Source organism: Pecten maximus, chromosome 2 (genome assembly GCF_902652985.1).
Source record: "Pecten maximus chromosome 2, xPecMax1.1, whole genome shotgun sequence".
NCBI lineage: Eukaryota > Metazoa > Mollusca > Bivalvia > Pectinida > Pectinidae > Pecten > Pecten maximus.
In genome coordinates, this window is record NC_047016.1 from 9,246,333 (window position 1) to 9,270,300 (window position 23,968).

Consider the following 23,968-nt stretch of genomic DNA (forward strand, 5'->3'; position numbering starts at 1 on the left):
ATAACACTATTGTGACATCATAATCAACATGTGTTATAACACTATTGTGACATCATAATCAACATGTGTAATGACACTATTGTGACATCAAAATCAACATGTGTTATAACACTATTGTGACATCATAATCAACATGTGTAATGACACTATTTTGATGTAATAATCAACATGTGTAATGACACTATTGTGACATCATAATCAACATGTGTTATAACACTATTGTGACATCATAATCAACATGTGTAATGACACTATTGTGACATCAAAATCAACATGTGTTATAACACTATTGTGACATCATAATCAACATGTGTAATGACACTATTTTGATGTAATAATCAACATGTGTAATGACACTATTGTGACATCAAAATCAACATGTGTAATAACACTATTGTGACATCAAAATCAACATGTGTAATGACACTATTGTTACGTCATAATCAACATAACACTATTGTGACATCACAACATTTCACAAATGTCTTCGTAGAGAAAAGCATGCTATCAGAGACAAAATTCTGTCATATAGAAATCAATTTGAGAGTTTTCACTATTACTGGTCCACTCTCACAAATATCAGTTACCTGGTATGTGGTAAACAAAATCATGTATTAATCAGAGGCTATGTAAATATCATGGAATTTATTTAACTTGTTCAATAATTGTATATATATCTAAAGGTTTGTGGCATATCAGACTTGTCTATAAATTTCATATAACATTGCCACTTGTGTAATGGTCTTCTTGCACATATAATTTAAAAAAAAAAGTATGTTAAAAAAAATAATCTGAAAATTCGGTTTGATCATCAAAGACAGATTTTTGGTTTGAGCTCGAGAGCATTTAATGTAACACGATTTATATCAATTGATTATTTTCAATCGAATGTGTCAACTTACAAGCTTTTAATACCCACTCAGGGACATGACACCGTTAACCATATACACTTTACATTGTAGGTAGAACACAATAAAGATAAGGGAGTAAGAGTTGCTCCCCTTGTAATGTATATCAACACTTTCTAGAGAGTAGGAAGGGAGATAACTCCTGAAGGCATACCATTTTCTCCTGTATCGGTAGTAGTCTTAATTCAATATCATTATTGTGATTAGGAATTATAATTATAATGAAACATTCTAAATGTGTTGGTAATAAACAGTAATTATATAGACAATATGTCACACCATGATATTGACCATACAGATAGGATATATATATATATATAGTTTGTGATATAATATTGATGTGTTATTCCTTATAAACTGATATTGGTATTCCTAGGGTGCTGACGACCAGCCGAGCCTGAGAGAGGTCCCTTCTATAAGACTAGATGGCAGTAAGCGTGAGTTCGATAAGCGATGGGGATATGAGGCACTAGAATCCATCAAAGAAAATGCCATTCAGCACGAGAATCACTGTCACTCACTGAGTAAGTTTGACCAGGGTTATATCGGGAGATGTTGTGTTAGTAGATATGTATTGGTGTTACTGGCCCAACACAGCATGGCCAGTACAGAAATGTAATGTGAGGATTGATCACAGAAACTTTTAAACATTCCTGTCTGAACATTGTGTAAAGACAGAACAAGTCCTCAGTGATGGCTGTCATCTCTGTCATGTCAAATTGATTTGGAATTTCCGAGTTTGTTTGTGCTTTGTGTGAATCCTGACGGGTAATTAAGAGAACACAGAGTGGTTATTTTTATCTGGGTTGGAATGGTGTACCTAAATCTGTCTGCCGGTAGGTGACACACCCTCCATACCTACCCTATCAGTAAATACATTCCATATACAAACTTTACCTGTAATCAAAAGCATTCTTTCTAACAAGACTTTATAATCAATTGACATTATAAACGTTAGATATTGGTGTAGAGTAATGAAGCGGACCTATTCCGACCTTTGTGTCACACAGGTGAAAACAGGTGCTCTTTGATACTGATTGATGGTCTGATAGAAACTTCCTTTAGAAAACAATATACATTGAAATATTTCCGAATTGTCCACACCTTAGGGAGGTTTGGACTGTGTTAGTCAGATGGATGAAGGACTTTGTGTTTCACAGATTAACTTTCCACCCACCTGGGAAATTACAGATGGAAGGAATTGGGGAAAAGATTCTCATTAGCTTTCTTATCTGTATATGTTGTCCCTGAGATTACTGACCATCTCACCACACCTGTAATTAATTTTACCTGTTCCTGCTATATCAGCTCTAATCACCTGTCCCCAGACTATCATTAAGTTTCTCTAGACCAAATATACCTTCGAAAGAATCTCTTGCCAATGTCCAGAAATCTTCCTGGATGTTGGACATCCACAGCTTGATACTTGGGACAGATGTAAGGTAGCGGGATCTGTTAGATACCACCTTATCAGTGGAAGCTATGTAACACCATTGTCAGTATTGTGTGATCCAGATTCTCTGTGATTTGTCTGTCAGATGTTTTTAGTTAATCTGCTAATTTTATCAGATCTTGGCTGTTTGTCCCAGCTCTTCAGAACTTTGGGTGAGACTTTTGTGTTGTGTTTTAATAGAGTTTGAAGCATACAAGTTACCTCCCTGACATTGATATACTTGTACAGATACACGTAGCTGGTTTAGACATCAGACAAATGTCACTGTTTTGTATGTAAGTGATCTATATCTGTGAAAGTCAGCGGGTCATAGCAGGATGGGCTGACACTACTTATAGGTAATGGAGTAATTAACATTTACCTGTGATAATCACCAAGTAAGTGATTTGTACCTGTCATTAATTGAATCTCCTCTGAACAAGAACATGGCTAATCTGGTACCATCAGTCATTACAGATCACAGGTACCGTCAGTCACTACAGGTCACAGGTACCGTCAGTCACTACAGGTCACAGGTACCATCAGTCACTACATGTCACAGGTACCATCAGTCACTACAATCACAGGTACCGTCAATCAATACATGTCACAGGTACCATCAGTAACTACAGATCACAGGTACCATCAGTAACTACAGGTCACAGGTACCATCAGTCACTACAGGTCACAGGTACCATCAGTCACTACAGGTCACAGGTACCATCAGTCACTTTAGGTCACAGGTACCATCAGTTACTACAGGTCACAGGTATTATCAGTCACTTTAGGTCACAGGTACCATCAGTCACTACAGGTCACAGATACCATCAGTCACTACAGGTCACAGGTACCATCAGTCACTACAGGTCACAGGTACCATCAGTCACTACAGGTCACAGATACCATCAGTCACTACAGGTCACAGGTACCATCAGTCACTACAGGTCACAGGTACCATCAGTCACTACAGGTCACAGGTACCATCAGTCACTTTAGGTCACAGGTACCATCAGTCACTTTAGGTCACAGGTACCATCAGTAACTTCAGGTCCCAGGTACCATCAGTCACTACAATCACAGGTACTGTCAGTCACTACAGGTCACATGTACCGTCAGTCACTACAGGTCACAGATACCATCAGTCACTACAGGTCACAGGTACCATCAGTCACTACAGGTCACAGGTACCATCAGTCACTACAGGTCACAGGTACCATCAGTCACTACAGGTCACAGATACCATCAGTCACTACAGGTCACAGGTACCATCAGTCACTACAGGTCACAGGTACCATCAGTCACTACAGGTCACAGGTACCATCAGTCACTTTAGGTCTCAGGTACCATCAGTCAGTTTAGGTCAGAGGTACCATCAGTAACTTCAGGTCCCAGGTACCATCAGTCACTACAATCACAGGTACTGTCAGTCACTACAGGTCACATGTACCGTCAGTCACTACAGGTCACAGGTACCATCAGTCACTACAGGTCACAGGTACCATCAGTCACTACAGGTCACAGGTACCATCAGTCACTTTAGGTCACAGGTACCATCAGTCAATACAGGTCACAGTTACCATCAGTCACTACAATCACAGGTACCATCAGTCACTACAGGTCACAGGTACCATCAGTCACTACAGGTCACAGGTACCATCAGTCACTACAGGTCACAGGTACCATCTGTCACTACAGGTCACATGTCAGTCACTACAGGTCACAGGTACCATCAGTCACTACAGGTCACAGGTACCATCAGTCACTACAGGTCACAGGTACCATCAGTCACTACAGGTCACAGGTACCATCAGTCACTACAGGTCACAGGTACCATCAGTCACTACAGGTCACAGGTACCATCAGTCACTACAGGTCACAGGTACCATCAGTCACTACAGGTCACAGGTACCATCAGTCACTACAGGTCACAGGTACCATCAGTCACTTTAGGTCACAGGTACCATCAGTCACTACAGGTCACAGGTACCATCAGTAACTACAGGTCACAGGTACCATCAGTCACTACAGGTCACAGGTACCATCAGTCACTACAGGTCACAGGTACCATCAGTCACTACAGGTCACAGATACCATCAGTCACTTTATGTCACAGGTACCATCAGTCACTACAATCACAGGTACCATCAGTCACTACAGGTCACAGGTACCATCAGTCACTTTAGGTCACAGGTACCATCAGTTACTACAGGTCACAGGTATTATCAGGCTCTAGGTCACAGGTACCATCAGTCACTACAGGTCACAGGTACCATCAGTCACTACAGGTCACAGGTACCATCAGTCACTACAGGTCACAGGTATTATCAGTCACTTTAGGTCACAGGTACCATCAGTCACTACAGGTCACAGGTACCATCAGTCACTACAGGTCACAGGTACCATCAGTCACTACAGGTCACAAGTACCATCAGTCACTGCAGGTCACAGGTACCATCAGTCACTACAGGTCACAGGTACCATCAGTCACTACAGGTCACAGGTACCATCAGTCACTACAGGTCATAGGTACCATCTGTCACTACAGGTCACAGGTACCATCAGTCACTACAGGTCACAGGTACAGTACCATCAGTCACTACCGGTTACTGCAAGTCACAGAAACACATAATTTGTTTATTAATTAGTCTGCCAAGAGGGACCAGACGGAACTGACTATAGTTTACATTGTTCTGCTGTACTTTACATTGTTAGGGCACTACCTCCTAACCCTCCTGTCATTGGAACTTAATAATTGATGCATGGGTTCACCTAGTTGATGAGGCATTGTGTCATGTACCATATGTAGGTCAATCTGACCTACATTTTGACCTTTGACCTACATCAAAGATAAAGTTTCTGAGGGATCTATGCCTTACACTTCTTGTCACTGAAAATTCATACTTGGGTCATTGGTTCACCTAGGGGAGGCAGTGTGTAATGTATGAAATTTAGGTCACTTTGACCTACATTTTGACCTTTGAGCTGCATCAAAGATCTCCTGCGCTGCTTGTCAGTGCTAACTTTCTGATATTGCCTACTAAAATCAGTGACGATTCTGAATTTATTCACTTTATTGACTATGGTGGGCCTGTCAAACATTCATTGTGTAGAATTAGTCCTGTACCAATTCATCATCTGTGCATTTTTGGCATTATTAGTTTCACATCCTGTGGGAGAATGTAATTCTTGGTAGGGGGAATGTAATTCACAGAATTGTGTTGTTTATAAGTAAGTTTTGTTTATATTTTATATATATCAATATAAAGTCAGTTATTTGTAAGGTCGTTGTCCTAACTGTCCTAGCTCCCTCACACAGAAGTCTTTTGTTTCTGATCATAAACATCTATTGTGGAATGAGTGATTGCCTGAGGATTGATTGCAGGCTTGTGCTACTAATGTGGGACAAGTGATTTTTTCTTTCCACACATTATTGTTTGAAATTAAATCAATGAAGTCTAGCTGATTTGATAGCCCATGTGTGCTGTTGGAGTTCATAACTCAATAACTGCAATAGCAGGGATATCACATTGCATTGTTTCTCATTTTGTTTACCAAGGGTAATTGTATTATGTGTTGATTAAATTCCCCCATGATTAGATATTAAATGTTACAGATTTAAACATGCCTTTGCCAGGGATATTAATTTCTTGTGTCGTAGCAGTTTAAATCAACTCAATTTTGCAATTTTATTGAAGCAGTTCTTTTATATGACTGAAATGTTTTAAAATTATTTCTTACAACTTGTTTGGTATTCTGAGTGAGATTGTACTCCATTAGTACACAGTCATTCATATGGAAAGCTCATAAGACATATGACTACACGTCTGAGACAGTTCCTTTTAAAGATGCCACAGTGCTGTACAAAAGAATAAATTGTAATGTGCTTATTTATTCACAAGTTAATTTTAATTCTTTGAGGAAGAAAACCCATTAAGTTAGGCTTTAAATCAAAGCTTGGAATAATAAGATCTTATAATTATTGAACAAGTTGTCATAAAGTACATCCTATGTATGTGTGGAGGTATTGTCTCGTTGAGATAGGCTTGAGCAAGTCTGTCGACTTCATTATCTAAAATATCTACACATACGTTACCATCACTAGTCATCTCTGTTGTTACGCAGGTCCTGACAAGACACTTAGTTTGGAAAGTATTTATATGAAATCAGGATGTCTAACTAGAACTGTCATGTCTAAACCAAACATGTTGACCTCAGGTAGAACTGTCATGTCTAAACCAAACATGTTGACCTCAGGTAGAACTGTCATGTCTAAACCAAACATGTTGACCTCAGGTAGAACTGTCATGTCTAAACCAAACATGTTGACCTCAGGTAGAACTGTCATGTCTAAACCAAACATGTTGACCTCAGGACAGTACCTATCGTATGTTCCCTGTGCTTGATTTGTAATGTATTATTGATAGTTGTGACCGATACTGTTATTTACATTTGTATAAACTAATTCTCCTTGAAGAAAGTAAAAACTGTTTGTCATATTCATTATACAATGTAATAATTTACTTGAACATTAATTTTTCTTTCTGAATTTTGTAACAATGTCACAGCACACAAAGAGAGAATGGGTTTTTATTTATGTATACAAAAAAGTGTGAAGTTCCCAAATTCATTATTTGTAAAATCCAGATGCTTGAGAACTGAACACATAATCATTCACAAAATAAAAGTGTTAACTGTTTGTGAAATAATGATGTTTATGATGCAAAATCCTGTGTTAATTATATCAGGTATGAAGGTTGTTTGTTTGATGTTTAAAAAGTAGGTGCAATGTATAAGTATAAGGTTTATACCACTAATGGCAGTGACAGAACATTGTTACAGACTAGTTAACTAACTAGACAGTGACAGAACATTGTTACAGACTAGTTAACTAACTAGACAGTGACAGAACATTGTTACAGACTAGTTAGCTAACTAGACAGTGACAGAACATTGCTACAGACTAGTTAACTAACTAGACAGTGACAGAACATTGTTACAGACTAGCTAACTAACTAGACAGTGACAGAACATTGTTACAGACTAGCTAACTAACTAGACAGTGACAGAACATTGTTACAGACTAGTTAGCTAGCTAGACAGTGACAGAACATTGTTGTAGACTAGCTAACTAACTAGACAGTGACAGAACATTGTTACAGACTAGTTAGCTAGCTAGACAGTGACAGAACATTGTTGTAGACTAGTTAACTAACTAGACAGTGACAAAACATTGTTACAGACTAGTTAGCTAACTAGACAGTGACAGAACATTGTGGTAGACTAGTTAGCTAACTAGACAGTGACAAAACATTGTTACAGATTAGTTAGCTAGCTAGACAGTGGCAGAACATTGTTACAGACTAGTTAACTAACTAGACAGTGACAGTACATTGTTACAGACTAGTTAGCTAGCTAGACAGTGACAGAACATTGTTGTAGACTAGTTAACTAACTAGACAGTGACAAAACATTGTTACAGACTAGTTAGCTAACTAGACAGTGACAGAACATTGTGGTAGACTAGTTAGCTAACTAGACAGTGACAAAACATTGTTACAGACTAGTTAGCTAGCTAGACAGTGACAGAACATTGTTGTAGACTAGTTAACTAACTAGACAGTGACAGAACATTGTTGTAGACTAGTTACCTAACTAGACAGTGACAAAACATTGTTACAGACTAGTTAGCTAACTAGACAGTGACAGAACATTGTGGTAGACTAGTTAGCTAACAAGACAGTGACATAACATTGCTGTAGATTAGTTAATTAACTAGACAGTGACAGAACATTGGTGTAGACTAGTTAGCTAACTAGACAGTGACAGAACATTGTTACAGACTAGTTAGCTAACTAGACAGTGACAGAAAATTGTGATAGACTAGTTAGTTAACTAGACAATGACATCACATTGTTGTAGACTAGTTAGCTAACTAGACAGTGACAAAACATTGTTACAGACTAGTTAACTAACTAGACAGTGACAGAACATTGTTACAGACTAGTTAACTAACTAGACAGTGACAGAAAATTGTTGTAGACTAGTTAGCTAACTAGACAGTGACAGAACATTGTTACAGACTAGTTAACTAACTAGACAGTGACAAAACATTGTTGTAGACTAGTTAACTAACTAGACAGTGACAGAACATTGTTGTAGACTAGTTAACTAACTAGACAGTGACATAACATGTTTGTAGACTAGTTAACTAACTAGACAGTGACAAAACATTGTTGTAGACTAGTTAACTAACTAGACAGTGACAGAACATTGTTACAGACTAGTTAGCTAACTAGACAGTGACAGAACATTGTTACAGACTAGTTAGCTAACTAGACAGTGACAGAACATTGTGGTAGACTAGTTAGCTAACAAGACAGTGACAGAACATTGTTACAGACTAGTTAACTAACTAGACAGTGACAGAACACTGATGTTAACTAGTTAACTAACTAGACAGTGACAGAACATTGTTGTAGACTAGTTAGTTAACTAGACAGTGACAGAACATTGTTGTAGACTAGTTAACTAACTAGACAGTGACAAAACATTGTTACAGACTAGTTAACTAACTAGACAGTGACAGAACATTGTTACAGACTAGTTAACTAGCTAGACAGTGACATAACATTATTGTAGACTAGATTACTAACTAGACAGTGACAGAACATTGTTGTAGACTAGTTAGCTAACTAGACAGTGACAGAACATTGTGGTAGACTAGTTAGCTAACTAGACATTGACAGACCATTGTTGTAGACTAGTTAGCTAACTAGACAATGACAGAACACTGTAGTAGACTAGTTAACTAACTAGACAGTGACAGAACATTGTTGTAGACTGGTTAGCTAGTTATAAAGAACATTGTTGTAGATTAGTGAAGTAATAAAAGTTTAGCTGCAAAAATGCAAAAATTTGCTTCTGGTATTACATTAATTAAGTGTAGCACTCTCAAATTTGTTGGAACACTGGTGTTTGATCAGGGTACAGTGGGCTAGGCCATTATAGTGTAAATACAATAAGTACAATACAAACTGTATGTCTATAATCACTCTCTACTCATATAACAGTTTTATTGAGTGAAAGTATTTGGTGGTTTGTGTGGCAATTTGCAAGAATCCTAACTGAGACTGAAATCATAACAATGTGACCTATTCACAATAATCCCTACCACACATTGTGTATCTTCTGTCAGCCTTGGTATCTACACTAACTTAGATAGGAAAGGTTGGTGTTGCTTTAGAGAACAGGTGTAGGTCCTGGTTAAATCATACTCCTATAACTGGTGTAGTTTGTACCCTGGTTAAATCATACTCCTATAACTGGTGTAGTTTGTACCCTGGTTAAATCATACTTCTATAACTGGTGTAGTCTGTACCCTGGTAAAATCATACTCCTATAACTTGTGTAGTCTGTACCCTGGTAAAATCATACTCCTATAACTGGAGTAGTTTGTACCCTGGTTAAATCATACTCCTATAACTGGAGTAGTTTGTACCTTGGTTAAATCATACTCCTACAACTGGGAGTAGTTTGTACCCTGGTTAAGTCATACTCCTATAACTGGAGTAGTCTGTACCCTGGTTAAGTCATACTCCTATAACTGGAGTAGTTTGTACCTTGATTAAATCATACTCCTATAACTGGAGTAGTCTGTACCCTGGTTAAGTCATACTCCTATAACTGGAATAGTTTGTACCTTGGTTAAATCATGCTCCTACAACTGGGAGTAGTTTGTACCCTGGTTAAGTCATACTCCTATAACTGGAGTAGTCTGTACCCTGGTAAAATCATACTCCTATAACTGGAGTAGTCTGTACCCTGGTTAAGTCATACTCCTATAACTGGAGTAGTTTGTAACCTGGTTAAACTGTACTCCTATAACTGGTGTAGTTTGTACCCTGGTTAAACCATACTCCTATAACTGGTGTAGTTTGTACCCTGGTAAAACTGTACTCCTATAACTGGAGTAGTTTGTAACCTGGTTAAACTGTACTCCTATAACTGGAGTAGTTTGTACCTTGGTTAAATCATACTCCTATAACTGGTGTAGTTTGTACCCTGGTTAAATCATACTCCTATAACTGGAGTAGTTTGTACCCTGGTAAAATCATACTCCTATAACTTGAGTAGTTTGTACCCTGGTTAAATCATACTCCTATAACTGGTGTAGTTTGTACCCTGGTTAAATCATACTGCTATAACTGGAGTAGTTTGTACCCTGGTTAAATCATACTCCTATAACTGGAGTAGTTTGTACCCTGGTTAAATCATTCTCCTATAACTGGAGTAGTTTGTACCCTGGTTAAATCATACTCCTATAACTGTTGTAGTTTGTACCCTGGTTAAATCATACTCCTATAACTGGAGTAGTTTGTACCCTGGTTAAATCATACTCCTATAACTTGAGTAGTTTGTACCCTGGTTAAATCATACTCCTATAACTGGAGTAGTTTGTACCCTGGTTAAACTGTACTCCTATAACTGCAGGTGTAGTTTGTACCCTGGTTAAACCGTACTCCTATAACCGGAGTAGTTTGTACCCTGGTTAAATCATAGTCCTATAACTGGAGTAGTTTGTACCCTGGTAAAATCATACTCCTATAACTGGAGTTGTTTGTACCCTGGTTAAATCATACTCCTATAACTGGTGTAGTTTGTACCCTGGTTAAATCATACTCCTATAACTGGTGTAGTTTGTACCCTGGTTAAATCATACTCCTATAACTGGAGTTGTTTGTACCCTGGTTAAATCATACTCCTATAACTGGTGTAGTTTGTACCCTTGTTAAACCATACTCCTATAACTGGAGTAGTTTGTACCCTGGTTAAACCATACTCCTATAACTGGTGTAGTTTGTACCCTGGTTAAACCATACTCCTATAACTTGAGTAGTTTGTACCCTGGTTAAATCATACTCCTATAACTGGAGTAGTTTGTACCCTGGTTAAATCATACTCCTATAACCGGAGTAGTTTGTACCCTGGTTAAATCATACTCCTATAACTGGAGTAGTTTGTACCCTGGTTAAATCATACTCCTATAACTGGAGTAGTGTGTATCTGTGAATTGTGAGAGTTATCTGTTGTTTTATTTATACATGTATGTTTTTCAGCACCTTTGATAGAGCGAGACATTTTACACAGCATCTATTTGACAACATTGTGTAAGTGGACTTCTTCCGATTTTCTTTGAGATTACAATATCTTTCCTTGTCTGACCACTTCAGGCTTTATTTATCGGCCTTCTTTTATCGTTCTGAAATTAGGTATACCAGTATACCATTTCTTTTTGTCTATTCAATGACATTTTGACTATAGTTCTTAAAATTTTATCTCATCTACTTTTTAATTAGTCATGTTCCTTTCTTGTGTTAATCACAGCATTCTTTGGTGGCCATCAAACCATTCCTGATGGTCCTATTTGACTCTGGAATGGAACACTTTTTATCTTCTCCTTTTTTTTTCTTTTTTCTTTTTTTTTTTTGCATGAATGAACAGAGTTTCTAGTATTTTCTTCTCTTAGTATCGTAGGTGACAATTTTAGAAATGAGCTGTTTCTTTTTGCTCATTGTGTAAGGTTTTCTTTTGTGGTAAATTCAAGCCATATTTCTTTCACTTTGTTTTTTTTTCACTTTGCAGGTAAAAGTGATTTTTTTAAATACTATCTTTTGATCACATCTTAATTCATTTTAAATGATTTACTTTGTTTTATTTACAAATTATTTTTCACTTTGCAGATGTAAAGTATTTTTTTGAACATGTTTTAAATTGATTCATTTGTTTTAATAACAAATTACAGGTTTTTACGAGATGGATTGTTTGTGTAGGGATTTTTTTTTTGTCAATTTCATCCAGTTTTAGACCTTCTGTGGAATATTTGATTACTCATTGAATATTCAGCCAGTTTTCACAAACTATTTACATGTAATTTATTGAGTTATTCCAGGAAATTTCTAAATACTATAATTTTGTTCTTTGAGAATATTTCACTATATATAGGTATAAAAAATCATTGTAAAAATCAACACTTGTTACATTAGATCCTTTACAGGTATCATTCACATATTCAAGCTAAAGGTTTTTTTTCTTTTTTTCTTCAAATGCAGCATTTGATCAATTTTATTTGTAGTTTATAGGACTAACTCAATCAGTACTGTAGTAAAATGGTGTAAAGTTTTATTGAAAAGTCATTACAGTCAGAAAAAACATGAGTACATATTAAATTATGGGAACAGATGATCAGTTTTGTAGGCAGGTTTCTCTATCAGAATATAAGGTGGAAAAATAATTTTCAAGGTTTTTAATTTCAAATTTTCTTCCTGTATTATACTTTAAGTTAAAACAGTGCATGCTTTTCCTGTGTGTCCTGTGCCATCACCCGTGTACCTTAAACTCATGTATAGACCATATTTTCTTCAGTACATTTGATCATTTATACCCTTAGAATTATACATTATACTCTCTTCTCTCATTCCATGTTAAAATATTATACTGGTATATTACACTCTCGTCTCTCACTCCCTATGAAAACATTATACTGGTATATTACACCCTTGTCTCTCACTTCCTATAAAAACATTATACTGGTATATTACACTCATCTCTCACTCCCTATAAAAACATTATACTGGTATATTATACTCTCATCTCTCACTCCATGTAAAAACATTATACTGGTATATTACACTCATCTCTCACTCCCTATAAAATATTATACTGGTATATTACACTCTCATCTCTCACTCCCTGTAAAAACATTATACTGGTGTATTACACTCTCTTCTCTCACTCCCTGTAAAAATATTATACTGGTGTATTACACTCTCATCTCTCACTCCCTATAAAAACATTATACTGGTATATTACACTCTCGTCTCTCACTCCCTATAAAAACATTATACTGGTATATTACACTCTCGTCTCTCACTCCCTGTAAAAACAATATGTAACATCTTATACCAAATGTAAGAACCAATCCTGATAGATATCGCTGGATATTTTCTCACCAGTTTTATATGCCAGGCATAATTTTATCTGGCTGACACCACGGACCAGCATCAGGACCGGTTTGATTGCTCATAGTTCTCTGACATTTCGGTAATGGGGGAAAGTTATAAGTTAGAAATGGCAGCAGTGAGAATCTAGTGTGTTAAGTGATAAACATGCATTGTTTGGCACACAGGAACAGACGAAACCTTCCATCTGGAATAATTAAACATGCATGTGAAATACATCTGTGTGTGAGTAAGCCTTTAGATTACTTATACAACTGGAGCCGAGTCTTTGCCTGAAAATCTTGGAGCTGGGAATCTTTGTCTGTCTTGTAGTGGAAAGTCCTTGTCTGAAAATCCTGGAACTGAGAGCCTTTGTCTGTCCTGTAGTGGAAAGTCCTTGTCTGAAAATCCTGGAACTGAGAGCCTTTGTCTGTCCTGTAGTGGAAAGTCCTTGTCTGAAAATCCTGGAACTGAGAGCCTTTGTCTGTCCTGTAGTGGAAAGTCCTTGTCTGAAAATCCTGGAACTGAGAGCCTTTGTCTGTCCTGTAGTGGAAAGTCCTTGTCTGAAAATCCTGGAATTGAGAGCCTTTGTCTGTCCTGTAGTGGAAAGTCCTTGTCTGAAAATCCTGGAACTGAGAGCCTTTGTCTGTCCTGTAGTGGAAAGTCCTTGTCTGAAAATCCTGGAACTGAGAGCCTTTGTCTGTCCTGGACTTTGCTGGTGAATCTCCGATACCAACAGGGTCAAAGACATATTCTATGTCCACAAAATCATTACTCCAGATCTTTAGAAAAATAAATAATCAATGGGAAAACAATTTCATCTCATGGACATTGTTGCAAATGTTTTGAATAAAGGTCCAGGTCACTTTGGATGAATTAAATATCAAGTTTTGATAAAACTCACCTTATCCAAATATTGCATTGTCTGTATTGACCTGTAGGGTGAGCTCCCTAAACTTTGGGACAGTGTAGAAGTGTAGATATAGGTTTCACAATGATGAAGTACTTATAACCTTTGTGAGGGGATTATAAACCACCAAACACTTCCCATAAATCTACAGGTCTAATTCTGATGGATGATCTCCTCTCCAAACTGTCATCACTCCATTGGATGTGTGGGCAGTGTGCAGGCTTTCAGTCCTTTATCTATACTTTAAACAGAACAGGTTAGATTTCCTCTCAATATCGTTATATTTTGTATACCTTTACAGAATAGTTACATCAGGTGAAAAGTGGCTTTGAATGACATAAGTACCTTTACTGTTAAATCAGGTAAAAAATGGCTAAGAGTGACATAAGTACCTTTACTGTTAAATCAGGTGAAAAAGTGGCTTTGAATGACATAAGTACGTATGCTGTTAAATCAGGTGAAAAATGGCTATGAATGACATAAGTACCTTTACTGTTAAATCAGGTGAAAAAGTGGCTTTGAATGACATAAGTACGTATGCTGTTAAATCAGGTGAAAAATGGCTATGAATGACATAAGTACCTTTACTGTTAAATCAGGTGAAAAAGTGGCTTTGAATGACATAAGTACCTAGGCTATTAAATCAGGTGGAAAGTGGCTATGAATGACATAAGTACCTAGGCTGTTTAATCAGGTGAAAAGTGGCTATGAATGACATAAGTACCTAGGCTGTTTAATCAGGTGAAAAGTGCCTATGAATGACATAAGTACCTAGGCTGTTTAATCAAGTGAAAAGTGGCTATGAATGACATAAGTACCTAGGCTATTAAATCAGGTGAAAAGTGCCTATGAATGACATAAGTACCTAGGCTGTTTAATCAGGCGAAAAGTGGCTATGAATGACATAAGTACCTACATTGTATACTGTTAAATCAGGTGAGAAGTGCCTATGAATGACATATTAAGGTATTTTGTCTTATTGTCAGACATATATATGTAAGATGTAATGATTCTTCAATTATATAAACTTGCCCTGCTCTTTCAGTCTTTTACATATACAAAGGTATCATGATCATGGATCAAAGTGCAATGATATAACTGTTCAAAATTCTGGAAGAGATAGTTATAGTTTGTGGACCAGGAGGAAATGTTCATAAAAGCATCAAAAGCTGGCACTAGAGGAAACAACAAACAATTCTTCAAAAGGAGATCAAACAAATTCATCTACAGCAAAATCTGCAGCAGTAGGGTTGTTGCTACTTGGAGCAGTCTGCCAAATGATGCTGTTAATTCACCAAACATGAAGATCTTCAAAAATAGGCTGAACCAATTTTTCGATGAATCATCATTTGAAATTTGAAGTCTATAATCATACCTGATTTTATTAGCTCACGTATGGCACAAAGTGTCAGTGAACTTATGGTTTTCATGCAGAAGTGTGCTTCTGTCGTCCTTCTATTTGTCAACTTTTAACTTCTTCAAGAAAACTGTAAGCAACTGAGAACTGATGCTTGGCCATTACCGTAGGTACATAAGGAAGAGTATATTAAAGTTTCTTCCTCTATCTATTTCTAAGGTCACACGGGTCAAATATGTTGAAAACTTAAAGAATTATCTTCTCAAGTTCCAGAGGACCCAGACACTTGATATTTTGCCTGCCTCCTCATATAAATGATAAATGATTGACATGTTTTCAAGGTCACAGGGGCCAAATATTTAATCAGTTCCTTTGTAAATCTCCTGTTCATGCTCTAAAAGACCCAGGATACTAATTTTTGACCAGAAAGTAACTGCTATGGAGTGCTATGAAATTTCCTCATTCCGATGACCTTGACATTTTTATAAGGTCACAGGGGCCAAATATATTATAAAAATGTCTAGAACCTTATTCTCAAGTTCCAGAAGCCCCAGATGCCTGATATTTTGCCAGCATGCAAGTATCTATGACAGAATGTTATTTAGTTTCCTCAAGTGACCTTGGGGATCGGACCTGTTTTAAAAGTTACAGAGGTCATATGCTTAAAACTGTAACAAATTCCTGGGGACCCACATTCCTAATATCATACCAGCTGTATGATAACAATGATGGAGTGCCTTTAATTATATATATATATAGTCACAACATGCTTCATATCATCATGCTTCACATGTAATGTGTTTCGCAATGGCTAATGTTTGAATCAACAAAAACATTCGCAGAGGTAATTTTTTATGTTTCAATTCAATTAACTGACTTTGACAATGCATTTATGATTAAACAGTGTATCATAGAATCATATCATCTATGTTAGAAATATTGTATACCATTTCCTAAAACATCACTAAGATATTACGGTTAACATGAAAATTGGAAATAGTGATTTTGCCATTTTCCTAACAGACCATGTAAGCGATTCATGCCCTCTGGGCCTCTTGTTTTCTCCTTTATATGCACATATTGATATGCATCTGAAGTGTTTTTAAGCATATTTATTTTCTTTTAAGAAATTATCTAAACATGCCTTAAGAAGCAGTATACAGCAGCTTACCATTGACATCCATTACTACAGTATGTGGACATGTTCTGTGATAGTGTTGATTTTCATTATTAAAGAAAATATATATTTACATATATCAAAGAACATCGATAAAAAGAATGTGAATTTGCTGCTATATTTATTTTAATGGCTCATTAAAAACTGATTGGTTTAAGGCCGGCAGCTCTTTGTCCTCAGTTTATTGTCAGATCATAAAAGTCAATCAGATATCTGACCTGGAAATCGAGTACAGTGGGAGAACGTCACAAGTTTGGTATGAAGTGTTTGTTGAAGCAGTGGCTAATTTTGATGTTCATCTGAGTTTTAAATGCTATGTCTCCATAAGTGGCTGGTAAACCACAATATATTTAATATAAGTTGTTTCCAGTAAGTTTCCTAATTTTGATGTTCATCAGTATATTTATATAAATGAAGGTATAAAAGAAGGGAATGTGTTGGTGATTGGCCAGTTTCCCTGATCGTTGGACTGTATCTGTAACCTTACCTCTAACAATGTATTGTTAGGTGGCACCTGTGTATACAGTCGTCACGCTACATAGATATATGTGTATACACCACTGTGTGTAGCTCCAGATTCAAATTACTTTTGTGTGCCGCCTTTAAAAACATTACATGTGGGAGTTATAAGCTGCCAGTTGAGCACATAACTTTTGGAGGTGTTGTTACGGAGAGACTGCTGATGAGCTTGGGATGTGTGTGGAGGAAGTAGAGCTATGGAATTCCCTCTGGCTGGTAGGAGCTAGCTGAGGGGTACTATATACAGGGTAGAGGGGGTGCCATCCCTCCCTTAAATCCCTCATGGGTACGACTTTCTCTGTGAAGGATACCTAGATGTGTGTTGATTTTGGCTCCTCACAGATCTATCTACAGACTGCAGAGAGGAAGTGTTTCTTATGGATAAATAAGGATCTGAGTGTCCTCTCTACTTACCTTGATTCCGTTGTGGAATTCAACATAGGAATCGGGAGGGAAGACGTAACACAGTACATGTTATACTCGGTGTCATCCCCGCCTCAAGTACAGGAATAAAAATGAGTTGAATAGACATAGAGTATCAAGCTCCGTTGAATTTGATTTAGTAAGGTAAATACCAGTGTACCAGGGGACAGTGAGGACAAACAGAGGAGTAACATGGAGGATCTACTGTGAATACAAGTATTTATGTCTCTCTGAATAACAAAAAAAAAAACCATCATGTTCTTCCACCGTTCCAAGAAGTATTCTCTGGGTAAGTACATCAGTGTGTTCTAGATTAATGTCATTATAGCGGAGATATAACAATCTCTAATGATGATGGTATATAGGTCAAAGGTGACAATTTTCATAGTAAAGATGTACAATATTCTGTTTCTCAGTGAAGAATCCATTTTGCAGTGCAATATTCTGTTTCTCAGTGAAGAATCAATTTTGCAGTACAATATTCTGTTTCTCATTGAAGAATCCATTTTGTATTACAATATTCTGTTTCTCAATGAAGAATCAATTTTGCAGTACAATATTCTGTTTCTCAATGAAGAATCTATTTTGAAGTACAATATTCTGTTTCTCATTGAAGAATCAATTTCGCAGTACAATATTCTGTTTCTCATTGAAGAATCAATTTCGCAGTACAATATTCTGTTTCTCATTGAAGAATCAATTTCGCAGTACAATATTCTGTTTCTCATTGAAGAATCAATTTTGCAGTACAATATTCTGTTTCTCATTGAAGAATCGTTGTGTCTGTACATGATTCTGTTTCCAGCACTATTAGTCCCAATAGTCTTACTAACATGTACAATATAGCATTTACTCCCCATACAAGTAAATGGTGCTAAAGACGAATATACTACCCATATTTCTGTGCTAGCTCTGAGGATTTATATATAGTCAGGGGATATGTTGAGTGCAATAACTATTTTCTGTGCTTTCTGAGAATGAGAAGTTGTTTGGAATAGCACTGATTGTACTGTAGTTACTACAATACTGTAACTATATCATCTGACGAAATGACAGGAGAGTTTCATCACAGTGAAGAACACTGAAACATAAAGAGACGTGAGGTAGACGTCTATACCAAGGTGACCTTTCTATCACTAACCATAGAAAGGACTCCCTAATTAAAGCGGTTGAGTTTTTGGGTAGGCTTCACCGACATCATTTACAAAGGTTGATGGGTAAATTAGGCTGCCGACACAAGTGAATGGTATAGATAGTTATTATAATGACTCATGTGGGAAAATTGTATGAAAATAGGCACTAACAAAATGATCAGGATTTTATGTAGTTAAACTACTATTTAAATAAAAAATTTCATGTTTGTGTGACTCAATGATGACGGATAAGATCAATGTTTTGTACCAGGTCTGAAAATGTGGTACCTGGATGACATCGTGAACACATACAACGGAGCGAGTGTCAGATGATTGACTGAACCTGGTCCGGTTTAGGTCACACAGGAAGTGTCAAGGATTAGTGATAAAGAACAATGTCATTGTATTCACCATTACCTATACTGTACCGCTTCCAGGTACAACTTCCTAATACTCAATATCAAATAGAAAGTAAATATTTTCCGCAAATTCCTGTTAGAACATAAAATACAGTTCATATTATGAACAAGTTTGAATGTTTCATATTTCAAAACCCGGTCATTGAAGTTTACCTTCAATGATGTCAACAAAAATGAACTTGAACTAATGAACTTTAAACACTGAGAGCTTTACTGATCAAGAGAGAAAATTAAGCATCTCATTGACTTTGACTGTAGAGTCAAGTTTATAACAGCAACATAGCAGATGATGTTTTCATGATTTTCAGATGAAAAATGGGTATTTAGATGTGAATTGATTATTTGATCCTGAAAAATGTATCCAGAAGACATATATATTGTCAATGATGGACTTAATTGATTAGGAAGTATTTTGATAGCTTGGTCCTAATATGGAGGGGATATATCTTCCCAGGTTGTAAATAAATCTACGACCCTGTCAATATTTAAAGTTTACAAGCTGTCTATACCCAGATAAGATACTCACCAATACCATCAGCATATAGTTGTATTGTAACCAAGCTTAGCTTTCTCTGTCACTTCATAAGAGACACTTGTTTAGAGAATAAACACTCGTATATCCTTGGTTATAGCTCAGGGCTCCGCAATTATTCCAGAACTATATATATTCACTCCTGGTTAGTACCCTCTCTCTTTATGAAGGAGACTCGTGATATTTGACCTGAAATTAATTAAGACGTTGAGTTATCTGTGAATTTTACCAAGATTGAATTAGTCTAACAGAAACCAGTTGGAGTTATAGTAAGCTGGTGTAAATTTTTCATGAGGAGGTTCTATGATCTGTTAGGCTTGAAATTTTGAAAGTGACGTACGTGTCACCCATTGAAATTTTAGTTAAAATGGTTAAAAAGTGTGTATTATTATTATCTTAATTAGAAATTTAACAAAATTGATAAACATAATTTTTGTTTGATCTATAAGATAATGGTTACAAATTGAGCAGATTGAACACTTAGATCATTAAGAGACTTTAAGTATCCTTCCCCTTTAATCCTATTCGTTTATTGAAATAAATGAAACGTCTATAAAGGAGGGGAATGGGGAGTAACTGAGGCCACTATGATAAGGAAAGTGTTCTGTTATTACAAAATGTGATGAAAAACAGTTATATTAACAAAAACAGTGAAATGAAGAGGTGCTAAATACATGTTTATTTCCACATCAGCAGACTTATCTTATCGTGGCGATTACAGGGGGAACTGATGCATGCGGTAAATCCCAGTAAGATCTGTACTCTACCATCGTACAGGTTATACTGAAAACTCTACCATCGTAGAGGTTATACTGAAAACTCTACCATCGTACAGGTTATACTGAAAACTCTACCATCGTACAGGTTATACTGAAAACTCTACCATCGTACAGGTTATACTGAAAACTCTACCATCGTACAGGTTATACTGAACACTCTACCATCGTACAGGTTATACTGAAAACTCTACCATCGTACAGGTTATACTGAAAACTCTACCATCGTACAGGTTATACTGAAAACTCTACCATCGTACAGGTTATACTGAAAACTCTACCATCGTACAGGTTATACTGAACACTCTACCATTGTACAGGTTATACTGAAAACTCTACCGTCGTACAGGTTATACTGAAAACTCTACCATCATACAGGTTATACTGAAAACTCTACCATCGTACAGGTTATACTGAAAACTCTACCATCGTACAGGTTATACTGAAAACTCTACCATCGTACAGGTTATACTGAAAACTCTACCATCGTACGGGTTATACTGAAAACTCTACCATCGTACGGGTTATACTGAAAACTCTACCATCGTACAGGTTATACTGAAAACTCTACCATCGTACGGGTTATACTGAAAACTCTACCATCGTACGGGTTATACTGAAAACTCTACCATCGTACGGGTTATACTGAAAACTCTGCCATCGTACGGGTTATACTGAAAACTCTACCATCGTACGGGTTATACTGAAAACTCTACCATCGTACGGGTTATACTGAAAACTCTACCATCGTACGGGTTATACTGAACACTCTACCATCGTACAGGTTATACTGAAAACTCTACCATCGTACAGGTTATACTGAAAACTCTACCATCGTACAGGTTATACTGAAAACTCTACCATCGTACAGGTTATACTGAAAACTCTACCATCGTACAGGTTATACTGAAAACTCTACCATCGTACAGGTTATACTGAAAACTCTACCATCGTACAGGTTATACTGAAAACTCTACCATCGTACAGGTTATACTGAAAACTCTACCATCGTACAGGTTATACTGAAAACTCTACCATCGTACAGGTTATACTGAAAACTCTACCATCGTACAGGTTATACTGAAAACTCTACCATCGTACAGGTTATACTGAAAACTCTACCATCGTACAGGTTATACTGAAAACTCTACCATCGTACAGGTTATACTGAAAACTCTACCATCGTACAGGTTATACTGAAAACTCTACCATCGTACAGGTTATACTGAAAACTCTACCATCGTACAGGTTATACTGAAAACTCTACCATCGTACAGGTTATACTGAAAACTCTACCATCGTACAGGTTATACTGAAAACTCTACCATCGTACAGGTTATACTGAAAACTCTACCATCGTACAGCTAGGTTATACTGAAAACTCTACCATCGTACAGGTTATACTGAAAACTCTACCATCGTACAGCTAGGTTAAACTGAAAACTCTACCATCGTACGGGTTATACTGAAAACTCTACCATCGTACAGGTTATACTGAAAACTCTACCATCGTACAGGTTATACTGAAAACTCTACCATCGTACAGGTTATACTGAAAACTCTACCATCGTACAGGTTATACTGAAAACTCTACCATCGTACAGGTTATACTGAAAACTCTACCATCGTACAGGTTATACTGAAAACTCTACCATCGTACAGGTTATACTGAAAACTCTACCATCGTACAGGTTATACTGAAAACTCTACCATCGTACAGGTTATACTGAAAACTCTACCATCGTACAGGTTATACTGAAAACTCTACCATCGTACAGGTTATACTGAAAACTCTACCATCGTACAGGTTATACTGAAAACTCTACCGTCGTACAGGTTATACTGAAAACTCTACCGTCGTACAGGTTATACTGAAAACTCTACCATCGTACAGGCTATACTGAACACTCTACCATCGTACAGGTTATACTGAAAACTCTACCATCGTACAGGTTATACTGAAAACTCTACCAATACAGGTTATACTGAAAACTCTACCATCGTACAGGTTATACTGAAAACTCTACCATCGTACAGGTTATACTGAAAACTCTACCATCGTACAGGTTATACTGAAAACTCTACCAAAACAGGTTATACTGAAAACTCTACCATTGTACAGGTTATACTGAAAACTCTACCATCGTACAGGTTATACTGAAAACTCTACCATCGTACAGGTTATACTGAAAACTCTACCATCGTACAGGTTATACTGAAAACTCTACCATCGTACAGGTTATACTGAAAACTCTACCATTGTACAGGTTATACTGAAAACTCTACCATCGTACAGCTAGGTTATACTGAAAACTCTACCATCGTACAGGTTATACTGAAAACTCTACCATCGTACAGGTTATACTGAAAACTCTACCATCGTACAGGTTATACTGAAAACTCTACCATCGTACAGGTTATACTGAACACTCATAAAACTTTACCAAATTACAGATATTACTGAAACTCGATCAGCTGATGGAGGATGTTTCTGTGGATTATCATGCCAGAGACCCCAGTTCAATTGTTATTGTCAAAGCTCTCAGCAGGAATGTGTTTTTCCCTCTTAACCTTATGAATACAGTTTTTAGATTTCTCTTGCCAACTTTATAGAGTTTAGAGGTTCATCACCAGATGTAGTTCTTGTGGCTTAGCCAATAAATTATATGTTGAAAGTATAGGGCTGATAATTAAGTAAAAGTAGGTTTTAGGATGTATGTTTACATAGGATGGTTACCGAGGGACGTCCTGAGTACATGGTGTACAGAGGATGGTTACCGAGGGACGTCCTGAGTACATGGTGTACAGAGGATGGTTACCGAGGGACGTCCTGAGTACATGGTGTACAGAGGATGGTTACCGAGGGACGTCCTGAGTACATGGTGTACAGAGGATGGTTACCGAGGGACGTCCTGCATACATGGTGTACAGAGGATGGTTACCGAGGGACGTCCTGAGTACATGGTGTACAGAGGATGGTTACCGAGGGACGTCCTGAGTACATGGTGTACAGAGGATGGTTACCGAGGGACGTCCTGAGTACATGGTGTACAGAGGATGGTTAATGAGGGACGTCCTGCGTACATGGTGTACAGAGGATGGTTACAGAAGGACGTCCTGAGTATATGGTGTACAGAGGATGGTTACTGAGGGACGTCCTGAGTACATGTTGTACAGAGGATGTTTACCGAGGGACGTCCTGAGTACATGGTGTACAGAGGATGGTTACCGAGGGACGTTCTGAGTACATGGTGTACAGAGGATGGTTACAGAAGGACGTCCTGAGTACATGGTGTACAGAGGTTGGTTACCGAGGGACGTCCTGAGTACATGTTGTACAGAGGATGGTTACCGAGGGACGTCCTGAGTACATGGTGTACAGAGG

General features: G+C 37.2%; 1 protein-coding gene across 7 annotated transcripts in view; it reads left to right on the forward strand.

Moving 5' to 3' along the window:
- LOC117316602 (disabled homolog 2-interacting protein-like) overlaps positions 1-23,968 on the forward strand; it is a 272,191-nt gene that overhangs the window by 52,992 nt on the left and 195,231 nt on the right. For 4 of the 7 annotated variants that reach the window (XM_033871308.1, XM_033871268.1, XM_033871278.1 and 1 more), the window contains exons 3-4: positions 1,285-1,432; positions 11,457-11,507. In XM_033871308.1, coding sequence (XP_033727199.1) covers positions 1,285-1,432; positions 11,457-11,507 — 199 coding nt within the window. Of the gene's footprint in view, positions 1-1,284; positions 1,433-11,456; positions 11,508-17,430; positions 18,013-23,968 lie in introns of those variants that run through there. The other 3 variants (XM_033871286.1, XM_033871316.1, XM_033871332.1) reach the window with 3 other exon arrangements.